The sequence below is a fragment of the Antechinus flavipes genome, chromosome 1 (genome assembly GCF_016432865.1).
Source record: "Antechinus flavipes isolate AdamAnt ecotype Samford, QLD, Australia chromosome 1, AdamAnt_v2, whole genome shotgun sequence".
NCBI classification, from domain to species: Eukaryota; Metazoa; Chordata; class Mammalia; order Dasyuromorphia; family Dasyuridae; genus Antechinus; species Antechinus flavipes.
Genome location: NC_067398.1, coordinates 338,514,215 through 338,535,984, shown reverse-complemented (window position 1 = coordinate 338,535,984; position 21,770 = coordinate 338,514,215). Strand labels below are relative to the sequence as shown.

The 21,770-nt window shown below is 33.1% G+C and overlaps 1 protein-coding gene across 1 annotated transcript in view; it reads left to right on the top strand.

Annotated features, from left to right (window-relative positions):
- Positions 1 to 3,900: 3,900 nt before the first annotated feature.
- The window catches only part of LMF1 (lipase maturation factor 1), a gene marked incomplete at its 5' end in the record, with an annotated part of 469,398 nt that continues 451,528 nt past the window's right edge, over positions 3,901 to 21,770 (top strand). The window contains one exon of the mRNA XM_051973182.1: positions 3,901 to 4,059. Coding sequence (XP_051829142.1) covers positions 3,901 to 4,059 — 159 coding nt within the window. The remainder of the gene's footprint in view (positions 4,060 to 21,770) is intronic.

Genomic DNA, 21,770 nt, shown 5'->3' with positions numbered 1-21,770 from the left:
TAATCAAATTTGTATGTACCTTCCCCTGTGCTTCACACAATGCTCTGCGTAGGTACTTAGTAGTTGTTGAATGGATGAATGACTCCGACAATTAAAATTAGTTGAGTGACTGTCATGCAAAGTATTTATTTAACATTTTATATGATAACCTTTGGTTATGAAATTAATTCTTTTCAGAAAAAATAATTATAAAGTTAATGAAAAGTGAGTTTGAGAAAATACTTTTACATTTATTAGAGGAAGAAAGTAAATATTAACTCACAAAACAAAAATACAGAAGTTTTAGTAAAGTTGGTCTTCTTAAAAAAGGCTTTGAATCTCTACGTAAAAAGATGAAAAGCTTTTTTGTTGAATAAATGATTAGAAAAAGCTTTCCTAAAAATTTAAGTTTCTCTTTTCTACACATTTTCCTATCTATATTGTTGTCTGAGGACCTAGAGGAAATATGTCAGTTTGCTAAATGGGTGCCTTCTGGGGATTTTGGAACTGTGCATTGTTGGAAGTTTTTAAGATGAAAAAGTATATATGGACAGGTTGTATTCTTCACTTTTGGAGGCAAAGTCCTCATTGATGAGATAATAGATCTGTTGGAGTTTGGGGAAAATTTGGAAGAAAGGAAAGACAATATTAAATCATCTGGGGTTAAGCAGGAGAAGTAAAAATCTGACTTTTCAAAGGTAACTTTTAAAGTATGGTATTTTTTGATCAATGGTAAGATAACATATTTCTGAACATATTATTAATTGACTAGGTTCTTTCAGTTGGAATCATACTTGCACAAGATTGTTGGGGAAAAAGCATTTTGTAACTTAAAAAGCTTCATGGGAACATGAGTAATTATTCTGTGGGAAAATGGAGGTCTTAATAATGTATCTAACTTATGAATATGCTAAAAATCTGTAGTCCTTTCATTAACTAAATACCATTTGTTTCTGCACTGGAAGGTAGGTCTAAGATATTTTCTTGCCCACCTGTTCTTGCTTTTTCTTTTAAACTTATAGCTTGTCACCTTTATTTTTAATTCTTCATTCTCCTTTTCCTTCTTTTACAGCTTACTGTGATTGTCATCTGTTTAAAACAGCTAGGAGAGCTTTCTCCCAACAGCACTTTACCATTGTTGACTGTCTTTTTGCTTGTCATTCAGACATTCTTCCTCCTTTGCGTTTGCATCATCGAGACATCTCCTTTTCAGGCACCCTTCAGACTTGATTATACTTCTGGAATCATACCCAAGTGGTAGTGCCAGGGTTTGAACTTGTAGCTAAAGAATGAGTAGCACAGGTGCAGATCCCACTGCGGCAAACTAAGCACCCAGAAGAATCAAAGATTTTAGGTTTCTTTATATTATGGTCCCTAATGCTGATTGAAATATGTAAGGAAAAAACAAACATACTTTTGTTTGGGCCACTGCATTCATAGGCAATTTTTGTTTTAATGACCAGATAAAAGAAAAACTAATTATTTATGTTGCCTCTTGATACAAGATATTACTGCCCATGGAGGGCACATTAGAAAATGTAAAGTCTTGGGCTCTCTTAACTACTGATTAAGCACATATAGGATGTGTCTGGGAGGGAAGACAGTAATTTCCATATGAAAACATCCATAACAGTAGGATTCTTGTGGTGGCTGAGGCTAACAAGATATACTACCACTTTGCTGCCAGTTAGACCAATAATTACTATTTGTTGCTCAGTTTAGTAACAATTAACCTTTCACATTCGGCATTAGGCAGTGCTTTTCTGATGCAGCTGCTCTTATAACAATGTAATTCACTTCTCACCAAAGTAGGACTAATTTTGAATCTGGGATTTTCAGAAAATCAAAGGCTACAATCATATAGAATGGAGATTTCCTTTTAAACTTCCTTGAGTTTAATCTATAAAGTATAGGTCAGATTTGTAGATCTAATTTAATAACAAGTTAATTAAAAATAAATCATACTTGATGAAGTCAGACATTTTAATATGACAATTATACATAGAAATGTTTCACCATTAGCTTCTAAAATCTCTATTTGTCTTTCCCAAAGTCAGAGTTAAATTATAGTGAAAATTAAATAGAAACAGATGAAAACTACATTAAAAGAAATAAATCCAGTACACTAAGTTATTATTTAAATGGTTGTACATCCTTATTTATAAATTAAAGGAATCTCATGTTGCCCTAATAAGGCAAGTATTATCAAGATGAAGAAGATATAGTTATTGTGACTGTAAGTGGTGAATAGATTGATACTGTAGTTCAATATTTTATATATAGTAATATGAAAGAAGGTATATTACTTTTACCATTATCACCCACATTCTGTAAGAGTGAACACAAATTTTTGCTTCTAAGCAGAAACTTCTAGGATTTACATACAAACACAAATCTTTAATAAAATTTTAAAAAATTCAGTTTCAGATTCTCTTTGACCCCATATTCATTGAAAAGGAAAGAAATAACATAAACACCAAACTTTCATGCATATTTTGTACAAGGAAAAGATAACAAAGGTAGGGGGAAAAGAGAATTTTGTTTAACTTCTTTAAGATTTAGTATTATTTACATTTTTACATCCTCTTCCTGATTTTTCTTTAGGCAGTGATCCTACAAGAGGATTTTTTTCTTTTAAGACCTTTGAACTTCATCATTATTCAATAAATAAGTATTTATATTAGATTTCCTGAAGTAACTTATTTTTTAAAATATCTGATGGTCACTTTTATTTACTTACTTTCTCTGATATTTCCACTCACTCATTTCATGTTGTCACTGCTTTCAAGGAGACGATGAGCACAATTATATAATTGAATTTATTTAATGTCTGTATTAAAAGACACTTCTACCAGAATCTACAGAACAAATGCAAGGTGATCAAATACAAGATGATTAAGAGACAGAGGGCAGTTGTTGTTGGGGGGAATTAAGCAAAGCTTCCTGGGCTTAAGTTGAATCATGAAGGAAGTAAGGACTCTGAGATGGATTTGAGGAAGCTTCAGTCCAGGCCCAGCTAGTGGAAGGGCTTTGAGATGAGGCATGGAATGCCATGTATGAAGGTTTTTGAAGGATTGTAACATGAGTTAAGTTGAAGTAAGTAATCTTGAGATTCTAAGAGATTCTAGGAGCTAAAAGATTCCTCATTGGAAATGAGGAGATAATGCATTATAAAATTGGGGGCAGCCTGTGCAAAGACTTCATATCTTTGTTAGAGATAGAAAATAATGTGTGAGGAACATCAAAAAAGTCAGTTTGACTAGATTGTAGAGAATGTGAAGGAGAAACCATATATTAAGGCAAGAAGTGTAGGTTGAATAGAAGTTGTGAAGGATGTGAAATGCCAAACAGGAATTGGTATTTTCCCCTGGGGTCAGTGAACTTAAAAAATAATCATGACTACATTCTAAATATAAAGCAAGACAGTATCAATTAATTTACATTAAGGATATGACAACACACACACTCCCAAACTATTACAGTATGCACAGTATCTGAAAGGAACTTTTTCCCTCTTTTATTTTGTGTGTGTGAGAGAGAGGGACATTTATTAACTTGCTTTAGGAAACTCCCTCTATTACCAATGCACCATATATTACCTCCATCCACCATATTTATGGGGAAATCCAGGTATAAAACAGCTAATTGGTAATTTATAGTTTTATTGAATGTTCTGGTCTGTTGAGACATTATGGGATTTGCTTGGGGTCCATTTGTCCAGCAGAGGCTGGACTTGTAAATGCAAACATAACTCTTCATAATTCTAAGCCTAGTTCTCTATTCCTCTCTCAGGAATCTTCATAATAATTAGCAAGGTTTGAGAGAATTTGAGAATCATTAGCACCCTAATTTTCTTTGAAATGCAATTTGGCTTTTAAAAAAAGCTTTGCTTTTTTATTTCTTTCTTTCTTTTTTTTTTTGTGGTCTTTAGGATGGGAATTTCAGCTCCTGGAAACAGGATTTTTGGGGATATTCTTGTGCCCTCTCTGGACTTTTTCTCGACTACCCAAACATACCCCAACATCCAACATTGTTATATGGGGATTTCGATGGCTTATTTTCCGTATTATGCTTGGCGCGGTAAGTAGAACATTTATATTCTTTATTTTGGAAAGTTTTTCGGGATTATCTTGAAATGAAACAAAACAAAATTAAATTAAATTTAAAAACCTACCAACCCTCTGAATCATGAAAATTAGTATGAAAACTTTATTCAGTCTTTTGTGAAAGAGAAACTCAATTTTTTTTTTACAAAAAAATAGTTTTTTTTTTATTTTCAAAAGACAGTTTTCAACATTCATTCTTGCAAAACTTTGTGTTCCAAATTTTTCTCTCTCCTTTTCCCCTTCCTACCTCTAGACAGCAAGTATTCCAAAATCTGCAAAGTGTGTATAATTCTTCTATACATATTTCCACATTTATCATGCACAAGAAAAATCAGACCAAAAAGGAAAGAAATGAGGAAATAAAAACAAAAAGCAAACAAATAACAACAAAAGAAGTGAAAATATTATGTTTTGATCCACATTCAGTCCCCACAGTCCTCTCTGAGTGCAGATGGCTCTCTTCATCACAAGTCTATTGTAATCGGTCTGAATCATCTCATTGTTGTGAAGAGCCACTTCCATCAGAATTGATCATTATATAATCTTGTTGATGTCCTATACAATATTCTACTGGTTCTACTCACTTCACTTTATGTAAGTCTCTCTAGACCTCTCTGAAATCATCCTGCTGATCATTTTTATAGCACAATAATATCTCATAACTTTCATATGCCATAACTTATTCAGCCATTCCTCAATTGATGAGCATCCTCTCAGTTTCCATTGCCTTGCCACTACAAAAAAGGGCTGCCACAAACATTTTTGCACATGTGGGCCCCTTTCCCTCCTTTAAGATCTCTTTGGGATATAAACCCAGTAGAAACACTGCTGGTTCAATGGGGGTGCACAGTTTAATAGCCTTTTGGGTAGAGTTCCAAATTGCTCTCCAGAATGGTTGGATCAATTGACAACTCCACCAACATTGTATCAGTGTTCCAGTTTTCCCACATCTCCTCCAACATTTATCATTATCTTTTCCTGTCATCTTAGCCAATCTGGGAGGTATATAGTGGTACTTCAGAGTTGTTTTGATTTACATTTATCTGATCAATAGTGACTTAGAGCATTTTTTTTATATGACTAAAAATGTTTTTTATTTCTTCATCTGAAAATTCTTTGTTCATATCCTTTGACCATTTATCAATTGGTCAACATGGATAACATGACCTTCCATGTGAATGTCAAACTAATTGCTCTCCTTGAATCTCTTGCCCTAGTGTCTTCTCTATATCCTACCTACAAACCATCATCCTGGGTAATCCATGCTACTTGCTTTCTAACTTCTTGTAACATATTAATGGAAAAAATTAGGAAACTTTGTCCACTATTAGGTTAATAAGTGCCAGAGAATGCTCTATTCTGAATTGAAAGAGGAGATTGCAATGAAGTGATTCAAGGCAATTCCACTAGGCTTGGGATGGGAAATGTCATCAGCATCTAGAGAGAGAGCTATAGAGACTGAATATGAATCAAAACATAGGATTTTCACTTTTTGTTTGTTTTTCTTTTTCTTTCTCATGGATTTTACCCTTTTGGTCTGATTTTTCTTGCACATTACAAATATGGAAATATGTTTCAAAAATTGCACATATTCAACTTATATCAGTTTATTTCCTCTCTTGGGGAAGGGGAAGATAAGAGAGGGAGAGAGAAAAATTCAAAACACAAAGTCTTACAGAAATGAAGGTATCTTTACATGTATCTAGAAAAGAAAATACTATTGAAAATTTTTTAAACAAAGAAAGAGGAAATTGTTCACTGAAAGCTGTATCCTGGGATATGGGAAAGGGGCAGAGTGATAAAAGAGAGGATATATTGGGGGAGGGAGTTGGAATACTTTTGAGGAGGGACAGGATGAAAAGAGAGAGAGAATAAATTGGGGAAATACAATAGTAATTGTAAAACAAATTTTGAAGCAAGTTTCTCTGTTAAAGCCTCATTTCTCAAACAAAGGAAACTAAGTCAAATATGTGTGTATGTATAAAGTAAGCTGTTCCCCAATAAAATCTTAGAACTCTCTCACAAAATAAAATAAAATAATAAATAAATGTAAAATCAATAAAGTAAATAAACTAAATTAAATAAAAACAAATACCCAAAGGTTAAGTTCTCTGTTACTCAAGAATCTTTTAAACTATGTTTTTATTGAGATTAATTCTTCTGTACATATGTTCCAGAGCTTTTTTCCTCTCACTACCAGTCCACATTAATAGGAGGTAGATGACCTATTCTCTTCATTGAGATTGAGATCATCTGACATTAGCAGTCTTTGCTCCCTTCCTCTGATTCTTAAAACCTCTCCTTTTTCTGCTTTCCTGATAGTCACAGAAGATAGAAGGTTAACTAATTGTAATCATGATTCCTCTTGTGTCCTTGATCTCATTCCTTATTATTTCTGTTAGGATCTTACTCCCGCAGTAATTACTCTTTCCTTCACATATCTTTTGTCTCTTCCTAGCCTCTGATTGCTTGCCTAGACATACTTGTTTTTTTTTCAATTACTTGACTATGCTGTCTATATAACCATCATCTCATTTCTGATTTTTTTCTCACTGTTAAATTCCTTGAAAAAGTTGTTTATATTTGATGCTTCTATTTTTTCTCCCTTGGAAACTGGTTTCTATTCTTATTCTACCAAAGATCTAATTTCCAAATTAAGGTGTCAAGACTGTTTATTCTAATTGGTTAGATCCCAGTACTGATCATGCCAAAGTATTAGGATAATACATTTAGAGTTGGAAGGGAACATAGAAGTCAGTTAGTCCAACCTTCTCATTTTACAAATAAGAAATTGAGGCCCAGAGAGGTTGTAACTTTCTAGCAGTCACATGGGTGATAAATAGTAGAACCAGATATTCAAACCCAGGTATTTAAACACATCATGCTTTCCCACTTTATCAGATTGTCTTTCCAATTATTTTTCCTAGCTACTTTTTTTTTCTGATTTAACTTTTTTTTTTTTTTTTTTTTTGATTTTGATACAAGTTGACTCCTTTTTCAGATAGGAAACTCTCTTGAATTCAGAGAAATCACAGTCTTTTGATTTTCTTTCTGCCTTTATAACCAATTACAAGTTTAGAAACAGAGTCTTAGAAAATATTTACAGATTAAACAACTCAGTCTATAGAGATTAAGTGTCACTTAACAAGTCTCTATCAAAAGCCTAGGTCTTTCTGTCTTTAAATCCAGGACTCTAGAAATCCTATCCTACATTGCCTCTTAACGGTCTTTTGCTGAATCCTTATTTTCTTCCTAACATATTAATATGGGGATTCCCTGAGGATCTCTGTTTCTCTTTCCACCTTTTAAATATTTTTTCCCTTGGAAACTTTTTTCATTCCCACAGCTTTCATCCCCACCTCCATGTCAATGGCATCCAGATCCATAGCCCTGCCTCCTTTTAGAATGCCAGACCTGCTCCTCCAACTGCCTTTGGAACTCTTTTCCAGAGCCCTCAGGTTTAACACGTCCAAACCCGAGTTCATCCTTCCATTTCAACATAATCCTTTCAAATTGGTTGTCTCTGCTTATGGTCCCATTTGGAGTCTTGGAAATGGCCTCTCTATAAATGTTCTTATTCTTTCATTTACTAAAGCTATTTTAAATCTGCCTCTATAATGTCTCTTTCATATTTTCTGATGTTACTACCACCACTAGAACATATCCTTATTACCACTGACATGGACCACTATAATAGAACATGTCTTTTTTGCCTCACTAATGAGTGCCTTTAATTTATATCTCCAGTTCCTTCGAGAATAATTTTTCTTAGGCATAATTCTGATCCATCACTTTGCTGTTAAAAAAAAATCTTCAGTAGCTCCTCTTTCAATATCCTAACTTTTTGGTCAAGAGACCCTCCAAAATCTGTGGTTATCCTGCCTTTCTACCTTTATCTCTTATCATCATCCTTCCACATCTACTCTGCTTTGGCCAAACAGCACTGTATGCTGTGGTGTGACCCCTCCTCTCTTTGGCTTTGCTCTTGTTGCTCCCTATGCCTGGAATGCCCTTCTTCCCCTCTTTATTAGTGAAATTTAAAACTCAAATGTTGCTTCCTTTGTTAAGTTGTCTGTCAGCCTCCATCTATAGGGCATTCTTTCTCCTGTCTCAAGAATACTTTGTTTTGTGTCCCCCTAAGGCATTTATCATGTAGTTTTTCTGTTATATCTTTCTGCATTGCTATGTTATACTGTAAGGGAGGGTCATGAGGGCAGAGACTCTATCATATCATGGCTTAACTTTCTGTTTCATGCAGGACCTTGCAGAGTTCTCTGTACCCATTAGGTTCTTAAATGTTTTTTTATTTTACTTATTGGTTTAACCACTGGACATTCTTTTCATCCAAAAGTTCTCCAGTTTTATTACATATAAAATGTACTATTTCTTGATTTAATTTGTCCTAAAATATCTCTCAAGTTTGTAAGAGTATTCTTTAATCCCAATGCTCTTATAGCTCAGAGTACATCATTTTATAAGTATAATTTGTGCTATTTTCCTATTGGTCCATTGCTTTCCACTAAGCTACAGAGTTTGATTAGCTATTTCATTACCCACTAACAGCTTTATGAGATTTGTATAAAGTTTGTCCTTGTCATCTAACTATTTTACTTCTTAGAAAAGCTTTAGGACATTGACAGACTTGAAAATTTCTCTTTACCTTTTGTCTCTTAAATTTAGGTCATTTGTTGAAAAGTTAAGTTTGCATAGATCTAGCACTCATCTCAGAAAGGTCTCACTCTTTATATTTCTGTTTAGATATTTTGGTCTGTGTTCTTTCATTAGTTTGTCTTAGACACTATTTTTCAGTGACCTTTTCCAATTTCCTCATGGCTCTTATCTATTAAGGCATCCATCACCCACATGTTATGTTCTGGCTTTCCAGAAATCCTCTGCACTGCAAAAAAAAAAAAACCACAAAAACTTGATATTTTTCCTTATTGTTGCACTATCTACTATACCGTGCTCTAAAATAGATCTCATTTACTCCCTCCTTCTTGCCCCCTTGCTTCATTTAAATTTTTCTTCATTTAGATTTTATTTTTAAAAATTAGGTTAATAATTAATTGTCTAATTAATTAAATTAATTAAATTGTTTGCTTTTACTCTTTTCTACCCCTCTCCAATAGAGAAAAAAATAGAATCCATTAAACAAATACATATAAACCAGAGTGATTGAATGCTTGTCCAGGATTCCAAAGTTACTTTTCCCCCTCCTTTTTCTCTTCTAAAAAATTCATTGTTTCATTTTCCAGTGATTATTTGTGCTATTTTCCATTCCCTTATCATTTAGATAAGGATTCTGAAACCTTTTTGTTTAAAGAATGTTTATTGATCTTTTTGGGTTTTATATCACCTCTATTCCCAATGTGTTCTTTACTCCATTTTCTCCCAGAAAGCTATGACTCATAAAATATAAGAAAAGGAATTAAGAAAAAAGAAAAGATCTTCAAAACAAATGAAAAATGTGATGGTGTAGGCAAAGGAAGGAAAGGTATTGCTGGGTAAAGGAGGTAGGAGTGAAGAGATATTGTTTAAAGTTTTTCAACATTGTTTCCTTTATCCATAGGTAATTTCTGCACAGTCTGCACTGGGTCTCATGGTTTTTAGTCTATTTTCTATTATACTGTTGCTGCCTTGCCTCTTAATATAAGTGATGCTGGCTATATTCTACCAGGGAAATATTGAGTTGTAGAAGTCTACTAATTAGGGGCTATGATAGAAGTAGAGGAGCTAGATTGAAGACACTATTGACACATTGTAAAACCCCTACATTGTAACAGTTCTTATAATAAGCTACTCTTACATAATAGTTGTTAACAGGTTTTATAGTCATCTGCTCATAATTTATAAAAATACTTTCCTAAAACTGTGTTGATTATACAATGTCTTTGTCTTCCTCCCTCCCTCCGTCTCTCCCTCCCTCCCTCTCTCCCTTCCTTCTTCCCTCCCTCCTTCCTCCCTTCCTTCTTCTCTTCCTTCTCTCTCTTCTTTCCTTCCCTCCGTCTCTCCCTCCTTTCTTCCTTCCTTCCTTCCCTTCTTCCTTCCTCCCTTTTTTCTTCCTTCCCTCCTTCCTTCCTTCCCTCTTTCCTTCCTGAAAATTTGCTGTGGACTTCCCACAAATCTAAATTATGTCAAATTATTTTTCCTTATCTGCAAATTTATATTTGCATTTATAAAATTCTGGTTAATTACTCAGGTATGAAATTTATCCTCCCAAAACTGTGTTGGCATTAATCACATAGGTTATACTCACCTAATTCAGTAGTCTTATAGTTAATTATGAATTTTAAATTATCTCCACGAAAACTTGTTGCTTTTACTCCAATAAGTTGTACATACTTAAGCATTCAGCAACATTTTAATTGAAAATGTGTGCTGGTTTGCTACATTTTTCTAAAAATCCATTCTTATGGATAACGAGAAAAATTATTGTCATTAAAAACAAATTCAGAATAGCTTTTGAAGTTCAGTTGATTTTAGAATTATTCTGATAATTCATTTGTGATTTAAGCTGTAATTTATTTAATGGGAATTTGAACACTTCAGAGAGTTATACATTTCTAGGCCTCAGTTTCCTCATTTGGAAATGAAAAGTTTGGAATATTTCCAACATATGAACCTGTTTTTCCAATTTATGAAATGATGATTGTATGGTTCTAAGTATAGTTAGCTATTATGTGAAGTCAATAAAACTGTCAAGATTCTATATATCTAGTCTTTCTCTTTCTCCACAATGACAGCCCTACATCTCCAACTTTTATATATCAAACTCAGTATGTCTTAAAGAAAACTCATTATTTTTGTCCTTAAATCTATCCATACCATTTCTGTCTAGGACATGCTCACTCTTCCAGACACCCAGATTTATAAACTAAGAGTCATATTCAATTCTACCTCCCGTTCAATCAATTGCCAGATATTATCTTTTATCTCTGCCATCTATCCTCTTCTTTTTAATTCTAGCATAGCCTTCATTGACTCTTGTCTGGACTATTGCAGTAATCCTCTAATTTGTTTCCCTGCATCCAGTTTCTCCCTCTCCAATATCTTGCTGAAGAACCAATAAGTCCTTTGCTCAAGAATTTTCAGTGGCTACTATTTGGTATTTGGATAAAATGCAAATTCATCTGTCATTTTAAACTTTCTACAGTCTGGCTCAAGCCTATCTTCTAATTTGATTATCTATTATTCTTCACTAGATACTCCATGTTCCAGCCAAATTGATTTGCTTTCCCTACAGTCTCTTACTCCCCCATACCTGGAATGGCATTCTCCCTCACCTTTACTTTTTAAAAACTTTAACTCTTTTTATGGCTCAGCCAAGTGCTGCCTCCTTCAAGAGACTTTTTATAATTTCCCAGTTATTTGTGTACTCTCATTATTGTGAGTTTTTCTTCCCCAAATATATATTCATCATTCCTTTGTTACATAGTTTCTTTTCCTAGTAAAATATGAGTACCTTAAATATGGCAATTCTCATTTTTGCATTTGCTTCATCTGTGCTAAGCATATAGTACATGATTAATAAATGCTTGTTGCCCCTTGGGCATAAAGAGAAATTTTTTTCATGTCATTTTCACGAAAAATCTTTTTATATTCTTGAAGGCAGCAATTGTTTCCCATCTATGTTTTAGTTGAATAGCAGATTAACAGCCCTAGTTCCTTTATTCTTGTGATTTTTTTTTTGAAGGAAAGATTATCAATGTAATGGTTTGGACTTTTCAGGTCTACTTTTGGTTATTTCTTCTAACTTACTTTGATTGCTATCAGGAAGTATTGGGAAAGGGGAATCATCCTGGATTAGTATTTAGAAGACTTAATTAATTTCAATCTGTAGGTCTTAGTTTCCTCATATGTAGGATAACAGGTTTAGACTAAAAGATTTCCAAAGCCTCTTCCAATTTTAACAATTTATTTTATGAAACCCCTAACTTAAAACACTCCTCATAGTGAACTATTCATGCATAATACTTTGTCTTTCTATAATACCTTTGTGACAATTTCCTTAAAAAAAAAGAATAGAGACAAGAAGAGGAAAAAAAAAGATAATCATGACCTGATTATGAATCATTCAAAAATGTCAAGAAAAATGCCTTTTTTTTTGTTGTTTCTCAAGTCTCTTAGTTCCTAACCCTACTCTTTGTTCCTATTGATAATTAAATCAGTCATATTTGGAAGCAAGGGGATGTACATAATTATATTCTTGGTGGAAGATTATGAACAATAATATCTTATAAAATATTAAATCCAATGACAAAGTTACAAGAAAGCTCTAGCAAAAAGTATTAAGATTAATATCTTCCTCTATATGAGATGTTTCTTTTCATATTTGATCTCTTTGAAGATCACTAGAGTTAACCTGCCATTTGAATTATGTCTTAGCTTTTTTCTTTAGTTCAAGTTTTTAAAAAATTAATTTATATTATAATTATATTATATATATGATATTTTGATTATATATATGATAATTTTAGATAACTCCCATTTTTCTTTATCAGAATCTTTATTTTTATCTTCATATTTTAATTCTTAGAGCTGTCTATATCTCTTGGGTTGACTTTGCTTAAAGAATTTTAGCCCATGGGATCCTACTTATCCTTTCTCTAGATCATATGTAACCTAGTCATCCAGAATATAAGTACATGGTAAAACTGTGGTCAGCATTTCCTTTCCTTCATTATAAATTTCAAAAGGGAGTGATTGCTTCTATGTAATTTTTCTAATTTGGAATCATATTCTGATCTTTATACATTTGTTCTCCACAAAGCCTACCTATTGAGATTCCTGGACTTCTTCACCTGAGTTTATTTTGATAATATATATTGGTATGTTTACCTTCAGTTTTTTGAGTAAGGTTTATCCTTCCAGAGTAAAATTCTTATCATTAGTCCTATCTGATCAAATCTCAGTGACATTTATTGACAAATATTGATTCTGTCAAATTCAAGACCATAAATCAATTATACTTTGAATGAAGTGTTTATCATTCTTTTTAAAATATTGCACATCTATATTTATTTTCTTTAAAACTACCATCCCTTCCATTTCATACTGGATAATATTTCTGGAATGCATGTAGAAGAAGAATATTTTTAAAAGGGAGATGATATAGACATTTATTCTAATCGAGTTAAATAATAAATGGTTTGGTTTTTGGATTCTTTACTTTCTTAATTGTAGACTCTAACATACAAAGACATATGATATACTTCTAGTTAACCTTGTGCTATTTATATACTATATATATTTTTTAAAAAACTAGTATTGTTTGAGACAAATTGAGCTGTATAGAAGGACAAAACAAATCATGAAGTAGTTAAATTTTATAGTCTGAGGAACTATAAATCAGTTTCTCTTTGCAATGGGCATATTGGTTCTGTCAAATAATTTCTCCCAAATCTGTATGTGGGCTCAGAAACATTCCTTTTTCTCATAAACCAATGTGGCCCAAAGTGGTTATTTTCTGTCGCCAGTGGCCAAGACTGCTAGGATCATGCAAGTGGCCCTCAAATGAGTTAAAGATGTGAAGAAAACTTGGAATCATTCATCTGTATAATGAGATCCTAGATGTTTGAGACAGTGGGGGTAACCAGAGAACAAACTTAGGAAACATACATATGTATGTGCCTGTTATTTGTGATATTGAAATCCATTTTTCCCTCTTGCTCTCTTTGCAGAATGTTTATGCAGAATGGGTTTTTTTGTGGGTTTTTTTTAATTTTTGGAATAATTGATAAATAATGGATAAATTGATAAATAATTTTTGGAATAATTGATAAATTGAAAATAAATTTGGAATCAATTGATCAAGGAACTGTAAGTGAAACATTTAGATAAGTTCATCTATGTTGAAACAACTATTTTGTTCAGTTTTGGTAAGTGTTTCATACTGTGACATATGACAATTTATCTTTCTTTAAGGAATTGGTATAGAAGCATGACTGAAATAAAACCTACTACTTAATTGCTTGATCTGAACTTGGAAGAAACATTTACTACAGATGAAAAATTCAATAAAATTTAAGAAATGTTTATTAGTCTTTGTCCTATTAGATTCTTTCTAGAATCACAAAGGGAGACAGCATGATTTAGTAAATAGAGTGCTGAATTTGGAGTTAGAAAGTCTTAGACTCAGATCTTGCTTCTGACACTTATATAAATATGGACAAATCACTTAACCCCCCCTGAGCTTCAAGTTCCTCATCTGTAAAATAAGAATAATAATTTCTTTAATATCTGTCTCTAAGGTTATTTTCAGGATCAAATAGGATAATGTATACAACAAGACTTTATAATCTTTAAAACAGAAATAAATATCAGTGCTTATAATCATGATTATTCATTGTCTTTGATTCAGTCTCATTTCTGTTATAATTAATTTTAAGGAAAATATATTTATAAATTACATAGTTATAATTTACTACTTTTACTATACCTGTCAATAATTATGGTGACCTCTCAACAGATTTTCCCTTTATAGTAATAGTTTGAGAGTGAAGTTGATCCTACAAAAATGTATGTGTATATCCCTATATATACATACATGCATACACACATACATATTTACATATATACACACACATTTACACACACACACACACACACACACACACACACAGTCATATGTTTCCAGTTGATAGACTTTAGGGTAAAAATCTTTCGATGATGAAAATAGCATTGGTAGATTGTGACTTGCTTGACTTTTTGTTCTTAAGTGAAGGGTTAGTTTATTTTCCTTATGGTTATTAACTAGCAGAAAGTCTCTTGAGCTTGATAAGGTATTAAATTATGTTAATTTTGTTTTCTAACATAAATTATTATCTTTTTAAATGATTACTTTTATGTACTGAGGCCCTAATAGAAATAAATCAATTATAAATCTAAGAGCAGAAATATCAAAATAGATAAAAATGCTTCATATATTACTATAGCTATATTACATTATATCCTCAGTACTAGTAAATGTCCAACATATGGGAAGTCAGATTCATACATATATGCTTATGCTTGGACCTCAATACTCTACAGGCTATAGGAAAAGTATTAGACATGTTTGTAGTTTTTAATAAATTTACAATTGGGTTGGGAAGACAAAACATAAAGGCATAATTAGACTACAACACAAAACAGGATCTAAATATGCTCTCATTTGTTGCATTGACAATAATGAGAAGGAAAGAGGGAGGGAAGGAGGGAGGGAGAGAGGGAAGAAAGGAAGGAGAGAGAGAGAGAGAGAGAGAGAGAGAGAGAGAGAGAGAGAGAGAGAGAGAGAGAGAGAGAGAGAGAGAACTAGTACATGGCATTATTTTAGGGGAATAAAAAATTTTCATGGAGGAAATGGGAACTGAGTAAGTCCTTGGAAGATGGATAAGATGGTATATGGATCTGACATTATTGCTTGCTGGTCATTAACCACAATATATATTGTAGAGAAGGAGAGAGTGATGTCTGAGCATAACAGAAAAGTCTTGAGATAGCCACCGTGGGTAGTTATAGTAGGGAATCAACAAAAGACAGGAATTATAGCTGACCTCTCTAAGTAGATTAGCAATTCATTTCCGCATAATTTTCCCTGGCAATATTTTGAAACCTGGGAACAGAGAGTATAGATTGTAGAAGTGAAGAGAATGAGAATAGTGAATGATGAAGCAGGTAAAATAGTCCTGGGTGTTGGTATAAACAGCATTGAAATAATAAAACACAGTGTAGAGATTGGGTCGGCAGTTGTTTGTGGTCAGGGAGCTAACTAGACTAGATAAAGTAGGGGAGTGATTACAAATCCTAGTGGAGTAGAGAACAGTAAGTTTAGACATTTCACATTATTTCTGGTACACATACTTAAATTGCTAGTTAGATTTTCTGTGATTTTTTTGCATAAAAGGCAAGTTAAAAAAAAATTCCTTTTCATGAAAGAAAACTTCTACTACTTTTTACATAGCAGACTTTTTCTTCTATCCTTAAGCAGAGCCAACAAACATCTTGTTCCATATTTTAGCACAAGTTTCTAGGAGCTAGAAATGTTATTTGAAAACAAATAGCCTAGAATATGGAAAATGTCTGAATAGAACCCATTCATTCAATTTGACCCATGCTGTAGAGAAAATCCATTAATCTGGGGCTTCAAGCCCATATTATGTAGTAATCATGATTATTTAAAATATTCAAAAAATTACATCATTGTCATTGTTAACATATCCCTGGGATGATCTGGAACAGTTCCTAATTTTGCAGTAAACAATTTGTATATAGTGTGAAAAGGAACAACAAAATCCATTATCATTTTATGGGGTTTGTAGTCTTTGAGAATATGTAAAACATTTAAAGATTTCCTCATTCAAACAATCATCCTTGTTTTTCATCTAAATTAAATTTTACTGAAATCTAAGCACTTAAATGAGATCAATTGAAATAAAAATTTTAAAGTGCTTAGTACAGAGCCTGGAATATAGTAAGTGTTTAATAAATGTCTTCTTCCTTTCCCTACTTAGCATGTAATAATAACTTGTACAATTGAATTTTTTTTGAATGGACAATAATCTGCATTGTTTCACTTGAGTAAGGCAACTATACTGTATAATAGCATATAGAGGCTTTGGCTTACACCTACTTAGTGATAGTTTATCTCTAATGACATTCTGTGGGCTGTCATTTAACTCCTTATTCTGCTAAGTTAAACATAGCATATATACATTTCATTACCCTGCCTACATGGCAAATGTATTCTGCTGCAGGGCAGTTTCAGTGTTATTATTTTTTTGGTGTGTGGCTTTTACTCCCAAGAGACTCATTTCCTATTAATTAAATTGGATTTTTCTGTTTGGACAACAGTTCTTTATAAGGAATGGAGATCCTTCTATTAGCATATCAAAAAGATCAATATTCTTATAAGGTATAGAGAGTTCTTTGTAAGCTTTTAAGGACTATATAAATGGCAGGTGTTATTATTAGTGTTATTAAAATAGTAAAAGTTAAAGACTTCATAAATCTGGATTTCACTTTTTAACTGTTGTTCCTCATATTATATGAGATAATCAAAAAGTAAATATTTGACCAAAATATAACATACACACACACACACATAAACACACTTGACATGATCTTTTTTTATAGAGGAATGATATTTTATTTTTATAAGGGTTTTTCCTTTCTTTTGTTTTCTTTTTTATTATAACTTTTTATTTTCAAAACATATTCATAGATAATTTTCAATATTCATCCTTGCAAAACCTTGTGTTCCAATTTTTTCCCTCCCTTCCCTCTACCTCCTTCCCTAGATTTGTTAATATTTGTTAAACATGTGCAAGTCTTCTATATATTTCCATAATTGTCATGATGCACAAGAAAAATCAGATCAAAAAGGAAAAAAAGAAAAAAGAAAACAAAATGCAAACAACAGCAAAAAGAGTGAAAATTCTATGTTGTTATCCATGTGCAGTCCCCACAGTCCTCTCTCTGGGTACAGATGGCTCTCTCCATCCATCACAAGACCATTGGAATTGGCCTGAATCACCTAGCTGTTGAAAAGAGCTATATCTATCAGAATTGATTATTGTATAATCTTGCTATTGCTGTGTACAATGATCTTCTCTGTACAATGATCTACTCATTTTACTTAGCATCAGTTCACATGCTCTTTTTAAAAAATTAAGTATTTTCGATAATATGTTGATAAATGTACACACATTTGGGTAAATACGTAAAATTTTACTTGAGGATTTCAAAGATGTGTGTGTAAACCCACACTCAAAAGTTTTTGACCTGATAATCTCTAAATATATATATATATTTTTTTTTTCACACATCTATATATTCACTCTCTCTCTCTCTCTCTCTCTCTCTCACACACACACACACACACACACACACACACACACACAACTATGTTTCAGTAAAATTTAAATACATTTTATAGCTACTATATATTACAAGGGATAAAAAATTATCACAAGTATTGCTAAAATGCAATTCATTGAGATGGAGAAGGATAGATGTCCAGATAGCTATGATGAAAGTGAAAATGTGTGAAGTACAATGTATAACAAAAAAGTTGAGAATGGAAATGTGTAAAGGGCTGAAACTCTTAAAAGTTGTGCTTGAATCAGACAACCGAACACTTAAAGCTAATTACCTATTAGACAATAACTATTAGCATATGTTTGGAAAAATGGCCCTTCTCACTATTCCATGCTGGCTCAATCTTTTGGTGTATACAGATAATTGTAGGAGAGATTGGAGGATGGAGTGAGAGAGGTGAGAGAACTTCATTTGGCTGCAGGACGGTGAGGAAAAAAGTATGGAAATTCTGGACTCTAGATCCTTAGCAAAACTCCTGGCAGTTTGTCTGTGTCCTTCACTCCTCCCCCTAAAAATCAAGGACTTTTGCTTATCCCAACTCTGGCTGATCCTGAGGCCTCCAGGGAACTAGTCTGGACTTGACAGAGATGCTTCATTTTGTGTAGAAAGTGAAGAAAGGAAGGGAGGGTTTAATTAAGGAAGACTTTATAGAATCTATGGCATTTGAATTGGACTATAAAAGAATTGAGAAATTTCAGTAGGCAAAACTGAGTTAAACCCATTGAAACATGTGAAATTATGGAGATGAGAAAGCAAAAAGAGACAATGAGCCAGAGAATATCACTATTTAACTGGAACAGAATGAATAAAAACAAGTAGTAGTATCAGATATTACTGAAAATGTGGGTTAGAACCTGATTGTGGTGAGTTTTGACTGTTAGGCTGACATTAAATTTTAATTAGTTGGCCTTAGAATGGCACTCAATGTTTTTGAGTAGAGAAATGAGTTTAATTAGAACTATTATATGAATGACCTATTGGAAAGGAGATATACTTTAGGAAAAAAGACCAGTGAGCAAGGATGTGATTCTGAACTTGAGTACTTGCAGTTGAAGTAGAAGGGAAGGAAAAAGAAATGTTATTTAGGCAGATTATTGTTTGTTAACTAAATGTTAATTTTTGGCAAATATAATTTTTTTATAATTATAGAACTATCTCACCTTTTTAGAATTCTTTATAAAGGATTTTTTTCTCACAAAAATTCTGAAAGGTCAGTTTCTTGGAAACTGTGGCTCTGGAGAGTTGTCACTTTGACCTTCAAATTCATATATCTAATAGAATACATACTCTTTGAGAGAGCGTTGTATGTATGTGAAAGCAAAATCTATCCTTTTATACCAACATTTCCCCAGTATTGCCATTTGATAGCAAGACATAGAATACTATTGCCTAAAAATTTAAAAATAACTCACAAAGAGTGCAATGGAGGAGGTACTTGGTGGATGTGAACAGGCAATAATATATGACCAATGAAGAACTTCAAAGAATAGGTGTAAAAGATATTGGCAAGGAATTCTATATCAAAAAGAGAGGATGGACAAATTACATGGTAAGGAAGATGATGATGTATGAACAACTAAAATGAATGTTACACCAAAAAGGAACTAGTATCACTTTGGAGAAACAGGGACAAAAATCACAGAAAATCAACAGCAGATTATGACTTGGAGACTTCTAAATTAATCTATGAGTATGAAAGTTACAATTTGGTTGTGCAAAGTATTTTTTTTTGACATTTTGATTGATATAATGGTAAATCTATAAGTTATTTTGATGTTTATTTTCATATATGAGATAAAAATTATAAGAATGGCTCACCCATGAACATGGAATGACTTACCAATTGTTTAGATCTTCCTTTGTTATTATAAAATATTATTTTTGTAATTATGAAGTCTCAAATGTATCTTGATTGGTAATACATTTTGTTTGTATTTTAATGGAATTGCTCTTTTTACTCATTCTTCCTAAATCTTGTTTAGTAAGAAGATGAAAAAAGTTGATCATTTTTATGAATTTGCTTTATATTCTGCTACTTTGCAGCTAAAAGTATTTTTGGTTAATTCTATTGGATTTTCTAAATAAGTCAGTCAAAAATCAGTCAAATGAGTATTTATTTAGGGCCTACTAAGTGCCGGGCACTGATAATACAAAGAGAAAAGTGAAATAGTTCCTGTCTTTATATTCTAATGGGTAGATAACCATGGGTAGACAAATGCTTTATGAGTATATAAGAATAAATACTAAATGAATCCTAGGAAATTTTCGAAGGGAAGGAAAAAGCAGGAAAGGGTCAGTTTAGGATCTGGAAAGATTTCATGTAGAAAGTAGCACTTGAGCAAAGTTCTGAAGGAAATTAGGGATTCTGAGAGGCAGAGGTAAGTAAAGGAGAGCATTCCAAACATGACAGAAGTTCAGAAATTGACCTCATCCAAACTATCAAAAATAATTGAAAAATGTTTAAAATCACTAATAATGAGAGATACAAATTAAAGCTATTTAGATATTCTATCCCATTCCTTTCATATTAGCAAAGGTAACAATAGAAGAAATATATGTTGGAGAAAACAGGCATGATACTTATGCATTTTTGTTGGAGCTCTAAATTAGTAGAGTCATTCTGGAAAATAAAGTGGAATTCAGCTTCAAATCTTATTAAATTGTGCTTACTTTTTAACCCAACTATAACACTACTAGGTCCATCCTCTAAAGAGACTGCAGAAAGAAGAAATGGACTATTTATATAAGCTCTTTTTATATTAACCCCAAATTGGAAACTAAGAGAGAGGTGCTCCCTCATTAAGGAATGGCTAAGTATATTATGTTAGATGAATATAATGAACTAGTATCATGCTATAAGAAGAAGAAATAATGAAGTGGACATTTTCAAAAGAAATGAAGAACTCTGATTATGAAATTGTAATAAATTGAACAAAAGAGAACAATTTATATCTTGAAATCGTTATAAAGAAAAACATGTTTGAAAAAAAGTTTAAAACTGGGACTTCCGGCCAAGATAGCGGAGAGGAGGCACACAGCTGCGTAAGCTCCGCGTTTTCTCTCAGAATCCATTTCATGACAAGCCTCTGAATTAATGCTCGACTGAAAAAAAAATCCCACAAATAGTTACCAAGAGAAGCCATCCTTGAAATTAGCCAGGAAAGGTCTGTTTTTGCTCGAAGGTGGGGAAGGTTTTAGATCTGGCGAAGGCTGAGGGCAGGCTGCGGGCAGCGAGAGCTCCGCAGACAGCTCATAGCTGAGTAGACCAGAGGGAGGTGGGGTGTGATCTCAGCCCTCTCTGCGGGGAGAGCTTTGCTACAGGATTGGATACTTTGCCATGGCAAGCCAGCAGACAAGCAGAGAAGCTAGAAACACAGGGGGTGAAAAATACAACCCTGAACAGCTGGAGTCTCTCGGGACCCAGCCAACCCTCCCCCAGTGTCTCAGCACACTCTCGGAGTCTCAGAGCACAGGCGCAGCACAGTCCTGCTAGTGCCTCGCTGCTGTGCCCCACCCCCCCTTCAGTCTGTAGAGGAAGTTCGGTAACACCACCCTGTTAGAATTCTTACAAAGTGATAAGTCAGTTGCCTAATTTAGCATGATACTTAGCAAATTCTCTAGCAAATTATCTCTTAGCAAATTATCACCTGGCTGCGTTTTGGGTAATTATTGATCTGAACTGATACTAAGGCTACCTCCAGAAAACTTCCCCTGAAAAACCTGCTCTCTCTCTCAGAGAGAACCATTATGTTATTTTAAAAGAAGAAAATCACCACACTCACTAAGGTATTTAAGTAGTCATTGGAGTTCACACTTTTGGGAGATTCA